Genomic DNA, 23,132 nt, shown 5'->3' on the forward strand with positions numbered 1-23,132 from the left:
TTCTTATGCTCCCCCCACCCTTCCCCCTCTATTGAGGGGACTAGCATGTATGAATCAGATTCAGTGAGCATCCAGTGTGGTGCAAAGGTTGTTGCATGTACGAGCATGCATGTGTGCAGGCAGAAGACCTTTGCCAGGAAGATAGCGTGGGCTTTAAATGCTCCTGCCCCAGGTCTCAAAGTATCCGTGTGTGTGTGTGTGTGTGTGTGTGTGTGTGTGTGTGTGTGTGTGTGTGTGTGTGTGTGTGTGTGTGTGTGTGTGTGTGTGTGTGTGTGCGCACGTCAAGATCTATATATTTTCACTTAAAAATGTTTTTCTCTGCAACTGCTTGTCCGATCGATGCAACCAGCTCTATTGAATTATAGAAAAAAAATTTGGACATCATTATCTCCAAAACCGTACAACGAGACAAAATTGAAATTTGGCATAAACCATCATCTCCCCGAGTGGTATATACAGTGATAATGATGATGTCAATCGGTGATGTATTCCAGCCTTAATGGTTTGAATTGAAATCCTTATCCAACAATGGTTTTCTCTGCAACCGCTTGTCCGATCAATGCGGAACTTTAAACGTAGAAGGACTCCACATGGAGAATATTTTATTGCCAACTGATGGCATAGGTCACATTGTATGGCAGCCATATTGGATTAAAGGCAAAAAATTGGACATAATTTTCTCCAAAACAGCTCAACGGAAAAAAATTGAAACTTGGAATGTTTCATCAACTCCCCATGGGGTATATAGAGTGATAACGATCATGTCATCAGTGAAGTGGTATTACAGCCATAATTGGTTGAATTGAAATCTTTATTTGAAAAATCTGAAAGTTCTTATATTTGATCTTTGACTGGATGCGAGTGAATAATTAAATTTATGACCTCCAAGAAACTATATGACATATTATCCATGCACCCTATTATGAGTACATGGGCCATAATAGTTGCGTGTTTAGTTAACGATGATATTTTTGTTTAGAATGAAGGCGTGAGGTGAGATTATGTGCTTTACATGTGCCGTTCTAGTTGGCTCTTCCTAAACTTGTTCTACCTTAGTTTGAAAAAAAAGGTGATTGTTGTGTGTACAAATTTGCTTCTTTTTTTTTTAGCCAGCAAACTATACTACTGTGGCTTCATATCTTTGGAGTGTACAGTGGAGCTAAACAGCACAAAAGCAGTTATATGTGATTGAGATTCTGATTCTAGAGGCTTGTGTGATGGAGATTGAATAGAAATCAAGGTTTATAACGCCCATCCAACATTTCCTCACTTGGCTCTTGTTTTGCAATGCTGAAAGCTCCCGAAGCGCACGCTCTGCATGTGCCAGGCTCTCTCCATGCTCAGGCATGGATGCCAGTCGTTCCTCGAGGCTGTTGAGTGATGACATCACCTGTCGACAATGTAACCACATCAAAAACTGGCCTAGCTTTATCTCTAGTCTTACTCCAACACCAACTGCACACTTATCAAAACAAGAGATGGTCCAATTTCACTGGAGGCTCATCTTTATGGGAACCGAAGAAGGTCCAAAGTCATAATGAAGCAAGTTGGTCAAGGGCCTTATTTCTCCTTGGGCCTTGAGGTTTTGGGCCTTGAGGATGCAAACAGCATGACAAAGATACTTGAAGAACAATGGAGGTTATTTCACAACATTGTCAAACTTTGAATCCATACAGTGAACAGTGTGGTTGATCCATACAGTGAAATCAGAATCCGATTAGTGTACTGGCCTGAAGGCCTTTGCACATGATACTGTCGAAACTTTAGGAAAGGACAGTTGAATTAGTTATATTTTGTAAGAATGGCATGCTCCACACTGTGGTACCTCACCTGCTGGCTCTGTACTACTACGACTACTATGACTACTACTACTACTACGACTACTACTATTATATCTCATGTCAGAAGATGGAAATACAGCCCACATGAACCTTGTCATGGTTGAGCATTAACTCTGGATAGGTTACAACTTCATCACAGATACGGTTTAAGCATCCCTCAAGCAGAGCAAGAATTCTGAATTTGGTCAGAGTTCTGGGAATGGACGTTAAACTGGACATCCTGTCTGCCAGTATTAGTTGGTGAACATTAAAGATCACATGTCCAATGAGAAGAGAAGGCGAGCTATCACCGATACCCCAAACAAATTTACAAATTCCTACTCTGACCGACAGGGGGCATTGCATCAGCGGAACAGATACACTCCAAGCAAATGATGTTACCTGCAGCCATGTGCTGCATAAGAAAGAATAAGAGGAGATCCAGCATGCAATGGCCAAGTCTCTCCACATTGCACCATGGTTTTTAATCTGCGTCCGTTAGTTTTCAAACCCAGAATAAGATAGGTTCGAGGCGAGCGCATTCAAAACCAGCATGCATTCAAAAAATCACTTACTCGCCCTGCAATAAACTCAGACGATGATTCCACTTCCTATGACTCACCTCTCGATAGTCCTGCTGGAAGTGGCAGAGCCTTAGATTTTGTTCCAGCTTCATCTCATGGTGCTCCCAGAACTCATCAAAAGCTGCCTCCGCTTCATGCAGCTGCACAAGGAGTCTGCATTCGGCATATTAGAAACACAATGTGAGTGAACACAGCACTCACCGTTACTACCAATCAACATTCGGCACAATGCTTACATCTAATACCTCTTTAAAACCTCAAAACCATATTAAAACATGAGGGTGGTTCAAATCTGACCTGGACTTACGTTCGTTAAAGGTGGAGTATTGTTCGTTGATAATTTATCTTTATGGTGTTGGCAACCATTTACACATGACCACAAGATCACATCAAATGAGACAACAAAAGGGGTGTAACAGTGAATAATTACGAAAACTCCGGTGATAAAACACCAAGCTTCTTCAAATGTACAGATGATTGGCTGCACAGTCAGTGATGGTTGCCTTTCAATATGAATGTGAACCGAGTTCAAAATAAAGGTGCAGGTTGAAATTGAACCACCCTGGTATACCCATTGCCAAATAGTTTATGTCTTTCCTTATCGTCTTACATTGACTAAAAACTGAGATGGAATTCAACTTATCCTGATCTTTAACCCTTAATAGAGCAATAGAAGTATGCCTAATTGGGGCCCGAAACCCTCCTATAACCTCTCCACTGTGGAAACGTTATCTGCTGCATCTCCAGACTCATCTTCGGTGCCATGTTCCTGAGTGATGGAGGCTAGCAGCATGTGACCTCTACCCACAGCCTCACTCATCTCCTCCTATCAACAACAAGAAGATGAAGAATGAAGTTAAGAACATGAAGAGAGCACTTGCTTGTACCAAGTAACATGCGACTTGTCATAACTTGAGGCCACTATATTTAATTTATTTTTGTTTTACATAAGCTTTTTTGTGCCCAATTCAAGTTGCCCTGAGGGAATCAAGGTATTGAATACAATGTGTGGACTAGTATCATGCATAGACCACATAAGGAGGGACAGCCAGGTACCTCTCCCACCTTGAAGATGACTGATGAACATGCTTGATTTTAACTGACACTCCAATAGTGGAAATGGTATTTCCTATGAGACTGAGTTTTCATGGATACTAAATCAAATTAAAATTTGATTGAAAGGAAAATAAAATCCTGAACCACCCCCCCCCCCCATCTCCCCTCCAACCTTTAGCTTGTTGCGTTTCTCAGCATGTGTTTCCAACAGCCCCTCAGCCCCCAAAACATTCGCTGGTGTCCCTGTCTCTGCCAGGTCTGCTCCAAATGCTGCCAACAGCTGGGCTGTGCCTTTCACGGTAACAGCAAATGCCTCCACCTCCTACACACACACACACACACACACACACACACACACACACACACACACACACACACACACACACACACACACACACACACACACACACACACACACACACACACACACACACACACACATACACACACACACACACACACACACACACACCATTACAACACGATTTCCAACAGGATAACAAAGTAAGATTTCCATGCTGCTTGTGAGATTTAAACATAATGGAACCATGCATGTGCAGGAAGAGTGCGCCGAGTGTGCAGCATGCACTACCCACCGTCCGTTGGTTGAGCCAACGCTCGTGTGAGTATGAGAGTGACCCGCCCAGCTCTGGGGTCAGCTGCGCACTGTCCACATGCTCACTTAAATCTGACAGAGAACCCAACATGACGAGCTGCAGCATGGAAAAAAAAGGAATCATTGCTGAAGGTATGAGTATCGGACCTGGCTAGAAATAAATCAGGAGAGATCAAGGAATACATGTTAACTCGGTTCCCTTATTGAGGATTTGCTAAGTAAGAGAAGGATCAATGACCAGTGCAAAAGTTTGGCTGGCATAAGAGAAGGAAATAATATAACTCGGACTAGCACAAGTAAAGTCATGACTAAATCGACCTTGGGATGTATTTGAACTCGTTCAACTGGAAAAAGATGAATGGTCTGTGACAAGTCGAAGTAAATTGAAGTTTGGCCAACAGGGTAAAAAGTCAGACAGAGGTCAATCCTCATGGTATCAAAACTGAAGCTTTGAATGGTGATGCAGAAACCAAAGTAAAGGGCTTTGTGTTTTTGGTTCAACTTGGAGTAGAGACTTCGCTTCTTTTCATTTGCTTCTACTTGCCCATCAGCCCCTAAAACATGACCTGGCATCCCTGTCTCTTCATTACCAATATAACAATAAGAAGAACTATAATTCTTTAAAAAGGAGATGACGTACTAAAATAACTATAAGAAGTAAATTGAAAAATGTGGAGAAGTAAAAATGCCTATCATCGGTGGTCATATTCTGAAAGTACCCAAACTATCCATAACTGGATGTCAGGTGTACGACATACCGGTGCCCTCATATTGCGCTCAGTGCCGAGTAGGCGGCATGCCAGCGTCGCAAGTGGACGCAGCGAGAACGTGGCAGGGGGCAGCAGCAGAACCCCCCGCACGTCGGCTGCACAGCAGGTCTGCAAGAAGGGTCGCATTATTAACATATTAGTTGCCCTTTGATGCCGTTCCCATAAGTGTAACTCATTCCAGAAGTGTATCCCATTCTTTTTTCATTCATATATCTTGTCCTATACTTGATATAAAACTTTTCCACATTTGCAATTCCAATGAACAAAAAGCGTTGGGAACAGGACAGTGTGCCAACTTCTTTGACTCGTCAAAGGATTTTGGGGTAAAACAACTCACCGAGAGGCGAGATAGCACCGTTCGAACATCCCCCCATCTCCCTCCTCGACTGTCAATCAGCAGAGTGAACCCCCACTCAGCTTGCGCCGGGCTGCACCACATCACAACATGACAACCCAATGCAACGCTACACAACACGATGCAATGCTACGCAATGAACCACACAAAAAAGCAACACAACACACTCCAGCAATGCATGCATGCAGCACAGATATAATAGCTTAAGTGGGATAATCTCATTTCCTTGGGGAGGACATGCACAAGACCGATGATAAAACACCTGCATGCACAATTAAATTAATCCAAGTCAACGGATGGAATCAAAATTGTACTTTAATGCAAAGAAATGAAGCTCTTTAAAACTTTTTTTTTAAATGCCTAATCGCAATACAACTGTACAAAAATACCTTCGTTGATTGACTATTGTTGCCATTATGTTATGATATTATTAATTAATTGAAACAGTACGCGAAGCCAAACATTCCTCGATAACTCACGTACAGTCGTAGCCAAAAATATTGGCACCCTTGCACTTTTTTCAAATAATGCACCATTTCTTCCAGAAAATTGTTGAAATTAAGAAATCTTTTGGTATCCACACGTGTATTTCTTTGGTTGGCAGTGGAGGAAAAGTTCAAAAATTATTAAATCTTAGCTTATGCCACACATAAATCCTAAAATGGCCCGGACAATATTATTGGCATCTTTTAGAAGTTGTTAAAAAATAATTAGATTTCAAGCAAGCGATTCTCCTTTACTTTGGAAATGAACTCACCTGTGCTGTGGTGAGTTGCAGGTGCCTGCAATATAAAAATCACTCATTCAACCACTTTGAAGAGAGAAAAAGGAGTCGTTCTGCTGTTTTGTGTCACTGTGTGTACCGCAATGAGCATGGAGAAAAGAAAAAAAACCCAGAGACTTGTCCGAGGAGGTCAGACACAAGATTGTAGCCAAGCATGGACAATCTCAAGGCTATACGTCAATCTCCAGAGATCTTGATGTTTCTGTGTCCACCATACGCAATGTTATCAGGAAGTTCAAGGCCCATGGCATTGTAGTCAACCTCCCCGGATGTGGCCACAACAGAAAACTTGATCGAAGATTGCAGCGAAGGATTGTTCGAATGGTGGAGAAAGCACCTCGATCAACTGCCAAACAGATTCAAGCTGACCTTCAGACACGAGGTACGACAGTTTCAACTCACACCATCCATCACCAACTCAATGAAAGGGGGTTCTGTGGTGGGAGACCCAGGAGGACCTCACTGCTGAGAGAGAGACACACAAGAAAGCCCGACTGGAGTTTGCCAAAACACACCTGGACAAGCCCAAATCCTTCTGAGAGAATGTCCTGTGGACAGATGAGACCAAATTAGAACTTTTTGGTAAAGCACATCATCTCTATGTTTACAGAAAACAAAATTAAGCCTTCAAGGAATAGAACACCTTCACTCCAGTCAAATATGGAGGAGGTTCAGTGATGCTTTGGGGTTGCTGAGCTGTCTCTGGCAATGGGTGCCTTGAATGTGTGCATGGCATCATGAAATCAGGAGGTTACCAAGGCATTTTGGAGTGCAATGTTCAACCCAGTGTCAGAAAGCTGGGTCTCCATCGAAGGTCATGGGTCTTGCAGCAGGACAATGACCCCAAACACACTTCAAAAAGCACCCAGGAATGGTTCAAGACAAAATGCTGGACTGTTCTGAAATGGCCAGCAATGAGTCCAGATCTAAATCACATCGAACACCTGTGGGGAGATCTGAAAACAGCAGTTGGGAGAAGGCACCCTTCAGATCTGGGAGAACTGGAGCAGTTTGCACAAGAAGAGAGGGACAAACTGCCAGTAGAGAGGTGTAGGAAGCTCATTCATGGCTCTAGGAAGTGCTTGATTGCAGTTATTTGGTCCAAAGACTGTGTTCCCAAATATTAAGTCAAGGGTGTCATTAACTTTGTCAATGCCATTTATTTTTATCTTCTGATTTAAAAGGATATATTAAGTTCTGAATCAAAAACAAAGTTTCTTTAATATCAACAGTGAAGTATGAATTGTGGAGATCAAATACTTCTGTCGATTTCAACTTATTTTTGGAGAAAATTGTGAGTTATTTGAAAGAAGTGCAAGGGGTGCCAATAATTTTGGCCATGCTTGGACATAGAAAATTTCCACAAACACACCACCACCGTAATCAGATCAGGAACCATGCTCTGTACAGAGCGTCAGTGCTGCCGAAGCAGTTCATTTGGTTCAGGTTACAATCCCAAACAGGTCACCTCTCCAACACAGGAATCAGGGCAGGAATTTGTAATTTGTTCAGGGTGCCAGCGATAGCTCGCCTACTTTTTGTGAAGGACACTATGACTATGAGATCTTAAACGTCCACCAACTAATGCCGGCAGACAGGACACCAGGTTAATGTCCATCCGAGGGATGGCACACACAATGTTGCCTCGCGCTGCCTGCGAAACACAAGGATGACATTTTACAGCTGGGTGGAGATTATAATCCAAGCGAGACAGCAAAATGGTGTGCGGGTGTATACCTCTCAGCCATCCTGCCAGCCCATAGCAACGTAAGAGATGCAATTCAAACCTCGTACAGTACATCACAGGTACAGTATAAGCTTACAGAGCAAACAAAGAGTACCATTATGTCTAGTTCTGTCTGCTGCACAGATAACAACCATGGTGTAGACAAAGTATAATGCTTCATTTGCATGATAAATGCCAAGAAGCACAATTTACTCTTTGTCCAATGCCTCTAATGCTTTTCAACCTAATGTAGCCTTTCACGCAGGCAGGTGGAGAATGATGTGAAGGAAAGAGTCCAAATGTAATGTAAATATGAGATGAGGGGGCAAATGGAGACCTAACCGACTGCAAGGATTTGAAGAGGATGAATATTGCATGGAAACTGACAAGGAAAATCTGTTTACCTGCTTCGATATTCAAGCCCGATTCTCAAATTGATGAAGAGATGTCTCAATAGTCAGAGCAGCAACCAATCGTCATTATTTCAACTAACGCTCAACAACAGTGCAGGATTCAAACTTGCATCATCGATACAGAAGCAAAACCTCCCCAGTTTTCATCTTGAAACGTCCAAAGCTGTGAGCAAATACAAGGCAGGAAGTTCTGTAGCCAAGTCAGTCATCAGCAGGCTCCTTTGTTCAAACAATGACGTCAGGTACACAGGTGACGTCAAAATCGCGTCGTCGGCACGCAAGCCGTGTTTGTGGAATTGTATCACATTTCAAAGATTTTCGTCCTCTTATTCTCATCCAAATGCTTCAAAAATTCCAAACAAGATCACTTCAAAATATTGTTCAAACGTCAGAAGTTTGACAATGTTGTGAAATACCCTCCATTGTTCTTCAAGTATCCTTGTCACGCTGTTTGCATCCTCAAGGCCCAAAACCTCAAGGCCCAAGGAGAAATAAATCTGCAGATGACGAGTTCTGCTTCACGACGAGATCTGAATTCCGCCGACAACACAGTTTTGTCTCCACTGGGCTCTGCTTCAGCACGGTCTCACCGACCAACCACGCAGTGAGTCTTCTATACATCTCCAAACCACAAAGCTTCCCGAACGAAGAAATGCAGAGAAATGTCAATTTGTGTGGGATCCCTTGTATTCAGCATCTTCAGTTCAAAGGTATTTTCCTCCACAAGCTTCTGCCTTTCTTCGGTTATATTCCTCCACCCATTACAATTGTTCGAGACCTTCTTTCAACTCTTCCTTCTTCCAGGCCAGCGAATGTGAATCTTCTAAATTTGCTTCCTCTTCTTGGTTCATAATGATGGTTCAGTAGCCAAGGATCCCCCTGCACCACATCTCCGCTCCTCACACCAACGCCATTCTCTCCAAGTTTGGAAGCGAAATGGAGATCCATGGGGATTCATCGTCTCGGAAGAGGCTTTGGGAAATGAAATAAAAATCAAAACGAAGATGTTTAAGGTCGTCGGAGATACAGAGATCGAGAGAAGAGCTTGTAATGAAGCGAGAGAATAGCTGGTAACGCAATGACGTGCAAAGGGTTGGGGAGGGGGGAAATTAACCACTGAACTACCAAGGCTGCTCCCACCATACCTCCAATAATATGGAATCAGCATTCCTTAAATCAATTCAACAAATCGACTCGCAAACTCAGTTTTGTACGATAAAACATTATCATGATTTTATACATTAAATAAAACAAATAAGTATCATCACAATAAATACAATACAGTACTAGAGAGACCATTATCGTTACATCTCCGAATATGAACAATGGCAATTTCCCAAAAGCGATGACAATGAAATCGATCCCTATGTTATTGTATTGTGTCATCCACAAGATAAATAATGAAAACAGTAACATGACTACACAACACGTTTAACATATCATTTCATCACACCTAGCAAGGGTTAAAACCGAGAGAGAGAGAGAGAGATGCAAACAAAGAGGAGAAGGGTTGACATTTGTCAAGATTGACCAATCAGAAGGAAGAAGGCATGATAAAGATTATGCCGGACTACCCATGATTGACCTTGGCAGAGGGCTGTGTCAAAGATTTAAAACAATTTCATTCATTGAACAAAAACAATCCACCGGTGGATGAGCCTGAATCAATTTTACTACCAACTATTTACTCATGGAAGGAAAATGGTTACTTACACCTGGGGTATTGTACGGGCATTGCAGTTATATTCTCCCGATACTTGATGGCATCGAGCAAGACCTCTAAAACACCAGAGGAGAAAATTGTGAATCTGCCCAACTGTGTTGCAGGTTTTACAATCTGGGCATTAAAGGGGTTAAGAGAGTGGTGTTGGAGGAGGGGAGGAGCTAGCTGGAGGAGAGGTTGAGTGCACAGTTGAATGCTAATATCATGGCCTGTAGTGCGACAGCTAAGCCTGCCTTATTCACTTTGGGATATAGTTTTCACATACAGAAATACGTTTGAGGTTTGCGGACTGTGGGACATGTCACTGAGGACACTACACTGAGATACACAAGGAACTCTGACACAGGAGGAGGCTGACACAAGGAATTCTGACCGTGATGTACGTGTGTGTGTGTGTGTGTGTGTGTGTGTGTGTGTGTGTGTGTGTGTGTGTGTGTGTGTGTGTGTGTGTGTGTGTGTGTGTGTGTGTGTGTGTGTGTGTGTGTGTGTGTACATATCAAGAAGTCAGTAGACTTATTGTGTCGGGATTGCCCGGACACTGCATTGGCTCAATACACCATTAATCTTCAAAAAAAAAATCCACCGAGATAAAACTTATAAACCTATAGGTTACCTACCAGTCATCTGCGGAGAATTCCCAATAGTGGGGCAACTTAGCAAAATATAGCATAACAATTGTGCATTTTATGAGGAAAGCACCAAATTTGGCACACTAGTAGCCTATCATATTATGAACAGATTTGGATGTTGGGCCATCTCAAATTCAGCCGCTGATGGCTGTGGCAGCCATTTTCCACTGCCATCAAAAATTTTGAGATGGCCCAATATCCAAATCTGTTCATAATATGATAGGCTACTAGTGTGCCAAATTTGGTGCTTTCCTCATAAAATGCACAATTGTTATGCTAAGTTGTGCCACTACAATCCAATAACACTCATTAAACTTTGGGACATCATCGTTGAACAAGAAAAATGAGAGAGAGCCAAAAGTGTCAGTTTGTCATTATTCTTATTCTTCTTATTCTTTTCAGACAGCCTAACTCAAAATTGGTTCAAGCTACAAACTTGATTTAAACACCAGTCCACTGCATTTTATAGAGGGAAGGTGCAAACTGATCGAGATTTTGATATCTTGAAAGGATTCCATGAAAAGTATGAAAAAAACTGCATTCCTTTGTGAAGGAATATTGTAATGTAAAGGCCCTGACACACCTTGACGATTTAGCCAACGTATGCCTGATGTATGCAAAATTGGGCTAAAAAACAAAAAAATACAACAATAACTTCCGATATTTTGTCACGTGCCATTACGTCACGTCCGATTGCCTCTTCAGCTTGCTCATGTCTTATTCTTAGTTCCTCCTCTGTGAATATTTTCTGTTTGAGGATATTGTCACGTCGACGTCGAAACTTAAAAGCAAATGTCCGAATATATTTTAAAATTCGTGATAGACTACAAAAATAATAACAACAACAACAACAACAGCTTCAGATATTTGTCACATGCCTTCAAGGAGCCAAGGAGAAAAAAGAAAATGTGCCTTGACGGAGAAAATAAGTTTCGGGTATGCTCAACATTACCTCGACGCGTTTCAACTTATGAGTAACTTACAAGGAACTTGTGTCGACGTGTGTCAACAATCGCATATCGTGCCTAGAACTTATTCCCAGCGTAGTGGAACGTGTGAGCCATATGGCGAGTAAGTTGTAAAATTTTCAGCATGCTTGAAATTTCACGACGTACGAGACGTACTACGACGTATGACAGCGTACTTCATCGTTTTTCAGCGTGCTCTTCACGTAAACCAAACTTACCCATAACGTATTCGACTTGTGCCAGCGTTTTAGACACATTTTTCATAGGTCGGCATACGCTGGCTAAATCGCCAAGGTGTGACTGCATGGTTGACACTTTCAATTCTCAGGTGGTTACGATTTGAATCGGCGTGCGGCAGGTTTTTAATAGGCTACGCCACGTGATCGTCAGCGATACGTGCAGTGCGCTCTGCCTAAGTTAGACCATCGTTGGGCATAGGTTGTGAACGCCGACAACAGGCTAAGCATTCGTTGGTATAAGTTATCTATAAGACAACGAAACGTTCTGTGCCCGTTACTAATATGTTATGCATACGATCAACTCGTTATGAATACGCCAAAAACTTTTTTAAAAAACATCAAAATTTTAGCGTACGCCAACGTTTTACCTTCATTTTTATACGTTGCCATTGCTGGCTAAATCGTCAAAGTGTGACAGCGCCTTTAGAGAACTCTGAGAACTTATTCCAACCACATCATTCGGCCAGTTGCTTCCATGGATCTTTCCCTGGAATTTGAGGGGAGGTCTGTAATAGCTTCATGCGAGCTAGTCAATCTGGATCAGGAGAACGAGATATCAGGGGAGACCACTGAGAACATTGGCCTCATTGCTCGACTGAGTTTCCTGGTGGAGATTCATTCAGAAGATGATGAATCGGTTCCCCCAGATATATGAGATTTTCCCGATATCATTGGTACATCAGGTACCCTACCAGGGGTCTACCGAATCAAAATACACCCAACAGCCAATGGGGTTGTACACGCTGCACGTCGGCAACTGGCTGCGCTAATGCCTAGGATCATCGAGGAATTGAACAAGATGGTAAATAACATCTTCATAACTCCGGTGGAGGATCCAACTGAGTGGGTCAGCTCAAAGGTAGCTGCAGTTCGCAATGGCAAGCTAAGAATATGTTTGGATCCTAGAGATCTCAACAAGACCATGAAACATGAACATTATCCCATGAAGATGGTTGAAGAGGTGGTCTCCAACATACCAAAAGCCAACTTATTCTCAGTATTGGATGCAAAGAGTGGGTTTCTACAGATTCTCCTGGATGAGAAGTCATCAAAACTGACGACCTTCAATACACCGATGGGTCGTTTTCGTTGGCTGAGGCTGCCATTTGGATTTAAATGTGCCACGGAAATATGTCAGTGTATCATGGATCAAATGTTACATGGCATTATTGGAGCCACAGCAATCATGGACGATATCTTGATTGCAGGATGAGATTGAGATCATCATGGCAGCATTTTAAAGCAAGCCATGGAGAGGGCTACATCTTACAACCTCAAATTGAACATGCAAAAATGCAAAGTTCACCAAAAGGAGGTTTGGTGTGTTAGGCATCTACTTACTGCAGACGGACTCAAGCCCGACCCCTCAGGAATTGAAGCCCTCCATAATATGCCTATTCCACGGTATAAAGAGGACGTGCGGCGTTTCCTTGGATTCGTTGCTTACCTGGTGATATTTATTCCTCAACTGAGTGATGTCAATGCACCACTTCAAGCTTTATTGAGAGCTGATCGTATTTTTGACTGGCAACCTGCACAGGACCAAGCTTTCCATAAACTATTGGATCTCTGCTGTCAGCAGCCTGTACTGAGATACTATGATGTGAAGGCACCAGTAGAGATCCATGAGGATGCAAGTCAAAGCGGTCTCAGTGGTGTCTTAATGCAGGAGGGGAAGCCGGTTGCGTACACTTCGCGATCCCTCTCAGAGGTGGAACAATGGTATGGTCAGTTTGAAAAATAAATGCTTGCAATCCTCCATGCCTGTATGAAATTCCACTGCTACATATTTGGCAAGACAGTGACTGTACTTACAGATCACAAGCCACTTCAAGAGATTTTCAAAAAAAATCTGTCTGCTCCCATGCGTCTGCAGAGGATGCTGTTACGTCTGCAGTGGTACGATCTTGAGGTCGTGTATAAAAGTGGCAAAGACATACAGCTACCAGATCCACTATCTCGTGCTTATCAGACTCACTAGTTTTCGAGACAAGAAGTCAATCTGGAGCAGGTTTCCATGTTAGATTTCATCTCCATCACCAAGGAGAGGTATGTCCAGCTGCAGGAATAGACTCGACAAGAGTTACAACTTCTGTTGGACGTGATCCACACTGGATGGCCCAGCCATCGAAACGAAGTGCCCATTCCATTGAGACCATACTGGGATTCAAAGAGCGAGTTAGGTGTTTCTGATGTAATTATCTATAAAGGTATGCGTATGGTCACGCCACCTAGTCTCAGTCAGCACATGCTCTCCATCATACACAGCTCTCACCTCGGTATTGTAAAGTGCAAACAGCTTGCTCGGGAAATGCTCTATTGGCAAACAATGAACCAACAGATCGAAGAGGCAGTAAAAAAAATGCACTACATGTGTACATTACCAAAATAAGCTGAATCCGGAACTGCTCATACCGACACAGATTCCCGATTTACCATTCAACCAGGTCGCCGTGGACCTATTCGCGTTTGAGTCAAAACAATACATTTTGGTTGTCGATTATTATTATTCGAGATTTAGAGGTATGTGAGCTTAAGGATGTGAGAAGCTGCACAACGATTGATGCTCTAAAATCCATCTTTAGTATACACGGTATACTTGAGGGTCGTAGGAGCGACAATGCATCCTTGTTAGTGTCCATAGAGTTCAAATCGTTCTCTTTTGATGATGGCGTTAACCAAACTACTTCCAGCCTTCGATTTGCTCGTGCTAACAGTGAAGCTGAAAGAGCAGTGCAAACTGTAAAAAAAATTGTGGAAGAAAGCGGAGGACAAACATCTGGCTTTGTTAGACACCACACCACTCCCCTAGAAGGACTACACTTGTCCCCTGCACAGCTGTTGATGGGTAGAAGACAAGCTGCATGCAAAGCGCAGCTCCTTGCACCAAAACCCTAGAGCTTCGATTGGGGTTAAGCGGCATTTTGACATGGAAAAGACAAAGCAAAAGTTCTATCATGATCGAGTAGAACGAGAGCGGCCACCTTTTCAGGGTCGGCAAGTCCATATGGAACCACTTCCTGGCACTAGATAATGGGTTCCTAGTGAAATGGTACAAAAACACGAGTCCTCTAGGTCATACGTGCTCCAAGCAGGAAACCATTTGTTCCGCAAGAACCACCAACATCTCCGATCTTCAAACAAGCTGGCCAACCACACTGGCTATGTGTTTGAACCAGAGATGGGAAACTTGGACGATGATGAACACAATCATACTTCCTCCCCTTCTTGCACCAGTAATGGTGATCACTGCAATGTTTCTCCTTTGCCCCCTTCCCCTTCTAATACATCTCTTTTGCCCCCCACTGGTGTGCTAGATGAACAGCTCCACGAGCCTGTTCCTTCTATGACTCGCTCAGGCCGTGTTGTAAAACAGCCGGACAAGCTGAATCCTTGATTTGGTGTGTGGGTGGGTTAATATATGTGGGCTTATTATTGGTATTGTTATTATTATTATGGCTATGTGTATTCATAGAAATCGTTCATTTGTTGATTGTAAAGGAAATCCAATTTTAAGTTGATTTTCATCTATTTATTTTCATTCTGAAGGAGAGGAGATGTAATGTAAAGCAGTTGCTGGGCTCGATCTGGATCACGTTGATCTCGCAAGACCCGCAATGCTGCTTAGGTTTGAAATAAAAGCAAGTTATCTGACAAATATGAAGGGATCAGAGGGGTGGGTGGGACTATGACTGTCAATCAGCCTGATGGGGGCTGCAACACAACAAAATTAACTGGAACAAAATGTAACACAAAAAAATTAACAATTTAGTAGAACATCTTCGTATATATATATATATATATATATATATATATATATATATATATATATATATATATATATATATATATATATATATATATATATATATAGTTGCGAATTCGCGCACACCGGTGTGCGATCGGCCACTCGACTCGAATGGCGGCCGCCTCGCCCACCGGAATGGACAATTCTGTCGTGACCCTCTCGGAACAACGCCGGGTGCTAGTCTCGGGTGGGGGTTCAACCCCACCACGACCGTGCCAATTGCCCACCCGCGCAGGATAGGGTCACTCGCCAAATTCGATCTACCTAAGTACCTGTGCGAATGGTCGACCGGGTGATCACACCTCGCCGCAGGTCGACTCCGGACACGGGCCGCTTGGGCGGGCCGTTCCGTGCTATCGGGATAACTGAGCGGTGTTATTGCCGACCTGGATGGTTCAGATTAATTACCGGGCGTATTAAGCCCACTCTGAACCCTTTAGGTGAAGCAGGATGGAGGGTCAATAAAGAAAAGACGAAGCGAAACGGGAAAACAGTTCACACAATGCACATTTATAACGCGACACACGGAAAGCACACATATACAGCCAAACAGTCAAAATGCACATATAGCAGTGAAAACAAAACAAACATTGACGCAGTTACTACCGACTACGCGCACACACGGCAACACTTATACAATTCGACTTTACAGACGGCGCCAACACACATTTACTCAAAAGCAAAGGAAAGAAGCCACCCTCATAGACAAGGGGGCAGACAGGCCTGGAGGCCAATATGTGCGCGTGACCTGGAGGAGCGGCCAGGTCCGCAAGACCGGGGGGGTCCTACTCGCGTCTTCGTGACGCGTTGGCGGACGAGCCGCAGATGTGGCCGCGTGGCTGTGCCCCGACTCCATGCTCCTTGGCGGGTTTCTTTGGCACGACGTTTGGAGTGGGGTGGGAACGGGGCCCCCTTTTTGCACTATCTCAGCACGTGGGAAAGGGGGAATTGTTGATGCCCTGGCCCTGGGGGAGGAGAATGGCTGGCTGGCTTGGGTCCCGCGACGAGCGATCTCACACCGCGACCTCGTCGCCGACCGCCGTCCTTCTCGCCTCGGACCCGAGCTCCTTTGCCTCTTCCCGCAACTCTCCTCAGCCGACTGCAGAACCCAACTCGATGTACACCGATGACTTCGCCACCCGACTCCACTCTCTGCCACACTGATGACTCGACTCACTCCGCCCTGCCGACACACACTGCTAATGCCACACTCTGCTACGATTCGCCTTGCACTCGCTGTTTTATAGGCCGGCAGGAGAAAACAACATGCAAGTATCCGGATCAGGATGAGCTCGGGGGCGGAGCCACGCTCGCCAATTGGATGGAGGAAAAGTGGGCGTGAACCTCCCCTGATCCTAGAATTTGCATATAGAAATTTCACACAGACGCGCCTGGAGGCGGGGCCAAGCCGCTCCACGCTTGCTAATTGGACGGATCAGAAGTGGGCGTGTAGCATTCCTGATCCGAATTCTCCCTCGGAAAGGCCGCTATTTGCGCTCGCGGCTCGGTGCGTATCGCTGAACGAGCCCAAGACAGCCCGACGCTCAGTGTTCACAGGTGGTGCGGGAATGGCCGTAGAAGGAGAGAGGTGGGGGTGGTGGAGGGTTTATCGGTGGTGGTTTGATGGTTATGGTGCCGTTTGGGAATGATGGTGATGTAATGCGATGTTTGCGGGATCGAGTTGTGAAGGTAAAGGTCGTGGCTGTTGGCAGTGTTGTTGTTGTCTGAGGGTTGGAGCGTGGTTGTAGTTGGTGACGATTGCTGGCGTGGTGGTTAAGGTGGTTGTTGTGTGATGGCGGTTGAGACGTGGTTGGTTCAAAATAAAGATAGAACAGAAAAAACGGCTATCTCAAAGCGTCGCAGCCCGAATGAATCACATAAATTCCCTCTAGACAACGGATTTGGGGCTAACTACACATGTACTTAGAGATATCTCACCTACGGGCCCTTCATGGTGCAATGCGAATTTCCACAGCCGTAACTATATATATATATATATTTTTTGACCGTTTTTACAGCCATTTTTCCCTGCTGTGCAGAGGTTAGGCTTTTTCTTGAGGCAATGTTTTATGGCCGGATGCCCTTCCTGACGCCAACCCTGGTCGCCTCTTATGACACACAGGGATATGGTACACCTATTCTAACCGGGGCATACACCGGGACCAGTACACTGGTAATCACTTCGCCGACCTCAGAAGGATGACAGGCTGAGTCAACCCCCTGGTGTTAATTCAGCAGCCAACGGGGCTTGAACTCAGGACCCTGGGATCCCAAGCCGCCACCCTTACCACTAAGCCAACACCAGGCTTCCGTAACTATATATATATATATATATATATATATATATATATATATATATATATATATATATATATATATATATATATATATATATATATATATATATATATATATATATAGTGCGATTCTGCAAAACAGTCACTCCCCAAAGCTATGGCAGACAACATATAGCAGTCCCGAGACAGTTATTTCATTAGTGCCCGTTTTAGATAGCCATTCCCTCATGTCTAGTGGGTTTATGGGACAAAATGCATTACGAGGGCTTTTCGGCAGGTCTTTGTTCACATTCTTTATCCTTTATTATATATTACTTCACAAACGACCTTCCCTTCATGCAGGCCATAACACCTGGATAGCTCATTTGCATATGCTGCTAAAATCCCATTCAAACCTTGTGTCATTCTCCAACGACACACCACCTCAGACCTTCGTTGTACTCGGACCCCAAAATTGAAGCAGCTCATACACCATCGCAACGCATTCATAAAACTCCCTACAACGTCAAACCAAAGCTCAAACTCACCTACAATCACCATTGATGCCACAACCTCGACCACAACCACCTCCATCATGAACTCGCCACCACCAACTCCACAACTCCTCACCCACCTGCCCATAACTCACCGCGATGGTGGCTTGCACCTCCCTCAAACCAATGTGAATTGCAGAGCTTCTTTGTGGAGGAATGGTGCCACATTCCAGCAGAACAGTTCCAGACCCCCGTTCACTCCATGACATGTCGTATCCGTGCCGTCCTGGATGCATGTGGTGACCTAACACCCCACTTAGTGACAATCTGTTCGTATTTTCATTCATTTTTGTCCACTACCTTTTGGCATCATGGCAAGCAGGCCCGTGATCCAGCTCAGAACCAGCTCAGAATGACTGAATAAGTTTTCCGGCACTACCGCTTTGACACTGTTCATCGAGATTCAGACCGGGCAACTGGGTTGACCCGACGGCTGTAGCAATATAAATATAATCAAAAGATTTTTTCTACAGTGGGGTTGAGGGCAAGCACAGTTAGTTGTAAGGTGAGGAATATACAAACACAGACAGCACATTCCTCATTTGATAAGACCCTCTAACAGACATCACAATAACTACATGTATACATTATCTGATCCAAACCCAAGAAAACTACCATTCCTACCTATGTCGATGTATCCCCTCTATCCCCAAAACCTCTATGTACCAACAAACTCAAATATAAACCTATCTAACCATTTCTGCTGCCACTTTTTTTCCAGGTAGACAATTCCATACATTAACTACTCTCTGAGTGAAAGACTCCTTCCTTACTACCATCCTAACTCTCCTCTCCTTTACCCTGAGGCCATGGCTCCTGGTCTTCTCGGTGTTCATCTGCTAAAAAAAAAACTCTTCTGCACTTATTTTTTCTATCACATATACGCTTGTAATCACCTCCTTTTTGTGAAACATTCTATCTCTTTCATCTGTTCTTCATAGCTTAGTCTAACTAGGACCAGAATCAATTTCGTAGCCCTACGCTGAACACTCTGTGGCATCTATTCCCAAACCCAATATTCCCAACAAATCAAATTCCCTCACACCTCTTCCTGAAATATGTCCAATGTTACGCTTGTGAATTACCTGAAAATGTTTGTCGGTTGTAATACGGTTAAGTAATGTGTGTATATTGTAGTGCGGTAAACAATGTTTATACATTGTAGTATGGCATGTAAAATTTGTACATTGCAGTATGGTGTGTAATGTTTGTACATTATAGGACAGTATGCAATACGGCAATGTGTTTATGGTTCTGAGCAAGATCGATAAAGGTGTATTCAATCAATATGCCCAATCATCGATGAGCAGGTTTAATGATATTCAATAAGAACAGCTGGGGAGGCTTTCCATTTAATATTGACTTGAAGTTTTTCAGCGACTCTCCTTTTTCTTTCTTTGATTGCCCCCCCCCCGCCCCCTCACACAATCACAACCCTTCCTTATGTGTTGCAAAATCTTCCAAGTGGAACCGACATATCTCCGACTACTTTGGGGAGAAGTCTTGCTGGATTCGCCTAAATCGCCATGGAATTTTGAACCCAAAAGGTAGACAGCCCTCAACAATCAAATGGAAGATTACATACCTGGGGACACTGGAGAGATATGTGAGGACCGTGTGGAAGTCTTCACTTGACTCAGCAGAAGCTGCTGTTGAATGGGGGAAGGTTATGATCAAGCTGCCAGATCGACTTTTCCCACCTGAAGCACACAAAAAACACACAACACACAACAAACAAACACACACACACACTGACAAACCCGCCAATCCCAAACAAGTTCATGTTCATCTGATATGTCGGAAGTTCATATTCATCTGATGTCATCTTTTATTGGTAAAGTGATTTACTGCGTTTTGAAAATGGAAAAGAGAAATCAATAACAAACAAGGAAAAGAGTAATCAAAGATTGCAGACCATTGGCAGGACTTGTTCTGTGTGGTGTTTGTATAGTTTTGTGTTGTGTATTTTGTGTGGTGTTTGTGTACTGGTGTGTTGCATAATTAATAAGACATAACTGGAACTGCGACTTTATAACTACTGGAGGAAATGACACGGGTACCAAGACGTCCCGTTTTGATGCAACCTCGATTTGATTGGACACTTAATCCTGACACATGTTAATTATCATTCCATTGAATTCAGAATGGTAGTAAAATAAATTCAATTCAAATCAAATGGAAGACCAAATAAGTGCAGAACTGCATTGGAGTCATCAGAAGCAACTCAAACAAGCAAAAAGCAAAGATGAAGTCATCAGGAGGAACCTCAATAGGATTTGGGTTTGAGCTGCAGCTACTCTACCCTCAAACCCATCCGGATGCAGCCAAGTGAGCCATATTCCAAAAAAAAAAAAAAAAAAAAAACCCCAGATCAAAAAAATTAATAATTCTGCCTGCCAGAATATGCGTCCAATCAGGTTGAAATTTAAAAGCTATATTCACTCTCATTACAAGATCATAATTGTGAAGTTTCACGTCGATCGCTGAAGCAGTTCAAGAGAAAGAATTTTTTAAAAAGATTTTTGCTCAATACAATATGGCTGCCAGTCCATGTGACCTATCCATTATTCGTGAACACCCTGGTATCCCCAAGGCTTGGGGAACATGTATGTGAAGTTTCCCCTCGATCTGTCCAGGCGTTCTGGAAAATTTCAATTTTTTAAACTAGGTTTTAGGATAAATCCAATATGGCTGCCAAAGCACATGACCTATGACATCATAGGTGTGAACATTTTGTTCCTCATTGATAGGCAGCCATACCTGTGAGGTTTTGCCTCAATATGTTCAGCTGTTCCAGAGAAGAAGATTTTTGAAGGTTCTTTTATTTTATTTAAAAACAACAATATAGCTGCCAAAACACGTGACCAATGATGTCATCAATTTTTTCTGTGTACTAATTTATCCCGAGATGACCCTCAAAAATTTTCATACTGATCGGATGTAACGTTATACATATGCAATTATGACGTCATAACAAAGGCACCTCTGATGTCATAAAAAAAAATCAAATTCATTCCCCATGAGGAGCACTTGTCATGTGCCATGTTTCAATTTTTTCCCTTGGTGCAATTTTGGAGATACAGAGGTCCAAAGGTTTTCCTTTTTTCCCAAAATGGCTGCCACACCATGTAACCTATGACGTCATCATTATCATTGAAACATTCTGCATGAGTAGTCGCTCATTTGGTGAAAAACTCGTGTCAATCCGCAAGCGGTTGCAGAGAAAAAGAAGTTCTGTATCGACAAACAGACAAAAATAAACAAACAGACAAACGGACCCAAATGCAATACCCTCTCCACTGGCGAGTGTCACTAGAATGGCATTCAGTAGAGTGCATACCTCCGCCAGGCTGAACAGTTTACGTTTTGTATCCCATTGATAGGCCGGATGTGCATATGGACCTGAACCAAAATTTAATTGGCTTGTTCTTGTCACCCACCCAACACATCCACCAAGTTTTGTCATAATCCGTGCACAACTTTTTAAAATAAAATGGTATCGTTTTTGGCCCCATCTCTCAATGGTGAAGAATCACTTAAAAAGTTGTTTTTAAAAAATCTTAAATCCAAATCCGGATCCTCACCAAAATTGATTGGTCCCTGTCACATATCCAACCTGTCCACCAAATTTCGTCCGAATCCGTCCATAACTTTTTGAGATATCCTGCTCAAGAGAGACAGATAGACAAACAAAAAGGGCATCGTGTTTGGCATGATACTTGCAACCCCCCCCCCAAACTACCCCCCTCCCCCCAAAAAAAACGTTGCCATGGATACATGAAATTGTCTATTTCATGAAGATTAAAATTGACGATCTTAATCAAAGCTCAGGTCAATCGGATGAAAATTGACGTTTTTTTTCTTACAAAAATTGACAATTTTAGAAGTTTGACCCTGACCTTTTGACCTCAAAAATAGTTGGTTTCCCAATTCAGTGAGGTACGATGCACTTGCTCTTTAATATTCAGGTTAATAGGATGAAAATTGATGATTTTTGTGATGAAATTTGATGATTTTAGAAGCTTGACCTTGAGCTGACCTTTGACCTTTTGACCTCAAAAATATTTGGTTTCCCAATTCAGTGAGGCACTCTGCAATTGCTGTTTAATTTTCAACTCAATCAGATGAAAATTGATGATTTTAGAAGTTTGACCATGTGTTGACCTTTGACCTCAAACTCAATAGGCTCCTCATTGGTTGCTCTCTCCATTTGAGGGTATATATATATATATATATATATATATATATATATATATATATATATATATATATATATATATATATATATATATATATATATACACAATGTCAAGGCTCATATAAGAGCTAAAAAGGGGGGATTCAGGAGGTGGGAGGGAGTTCTCCCAAGACTCATAATCTCCACCTCCTATTTTCTGGTAAAGGATCGTGATTCACAATTCGAACTGTGAAGTTTCGTTCTCATATTCTTGCTCTAAGAGTCGAAGGGCTCTTTTCGGAATCATCTCTGAACCTGTGACAGCCTCCACTTGTCACTTCTTTGTAATGATATTTCCAGGAATTATTTTTAAGTACTCAGAAAGGATTTCCTTCAAATTCATATAGCTCCAACTATCATGCTTTCTTCAATTTCCACATCCTCTTGACTTCATTTTTTAGATCCTGGTGTTTGGTAATTTTCCTAATTTCTGTGGCATTTAGCCCAAAGTCATTGGGAAACAAAACCTTGATTAACAGTGCCGTTTTTTTTCCTTTTTGCGTTTGAGCACCATGTCCGGATGCAATGCTTTGAATGCAATATTCACACTTGACAGGATAATCTTGTCACACGT

At 42.9% G+C, this 23,132-nt stretch overlaps 1 protein-coding gene across 1 annotated transcript in view; it reads right to left on the reverse strand.

The window, feature by feature from the left end:
• MCF2L (MCF.2 cell line derived transforming sequence like) overlaps window positions 1-23,132 on the reverse strand; it is a 77,831-nt gene that overhangs the window by 39,709 nt on the left and 14,990 nt on the right. The window contains exons 3-10 of the mRNA XM_085853462.1: window positions 19,907-20,021; window positions 5,184-5,274; window positions 4,835-4,954; window positions 4,057-4,173; window positions 3,633-3,782; window positions 3,115-3,230; window positions 2,443-2,557; window positions 1,271-1,390 (exon numbers count right to left, since the gene is read on the reverse strand). Of these exons, the coding sequence (XP_085709588.1) occupies window positions 1,271-1,390; window positions 2,443-2,557; window positions 3,115-3,230; window positions 3,633-3,782; window positions 4,057-4,173; window positions 4,835-4,954; window positions 5,184-5,274; window positions 19,907-20,021 (944 nt within the window). The remainder of the gene's footprint in view (window positions 1-1,270; window positions 1,391-2,442; window positions 2,558-3,114; window positions 3,231-3,632; window positions 3,783-4,056; window positions 4,174-4,834; window positions 4,955-5,183; window positions 5,275-19,906; window positions 20,022-23,132) is intronic.

The sequence above is a fragment of the Eptatretus burgeri genome, chromosome 14 (genome assembly GCF_056783735.1).
Source record: "Eptatretus burgeri isolate ZD-2024b chromosome 14, Ebu_testis_v1, whole genome shotgun sequence".
Taxonomy (NCBI): Eukaryota; Metazoa; Chordata; class Myxini; order Myxiniformes; family Myxinidae; genus Eptatretus; species Eptatretus burgeri.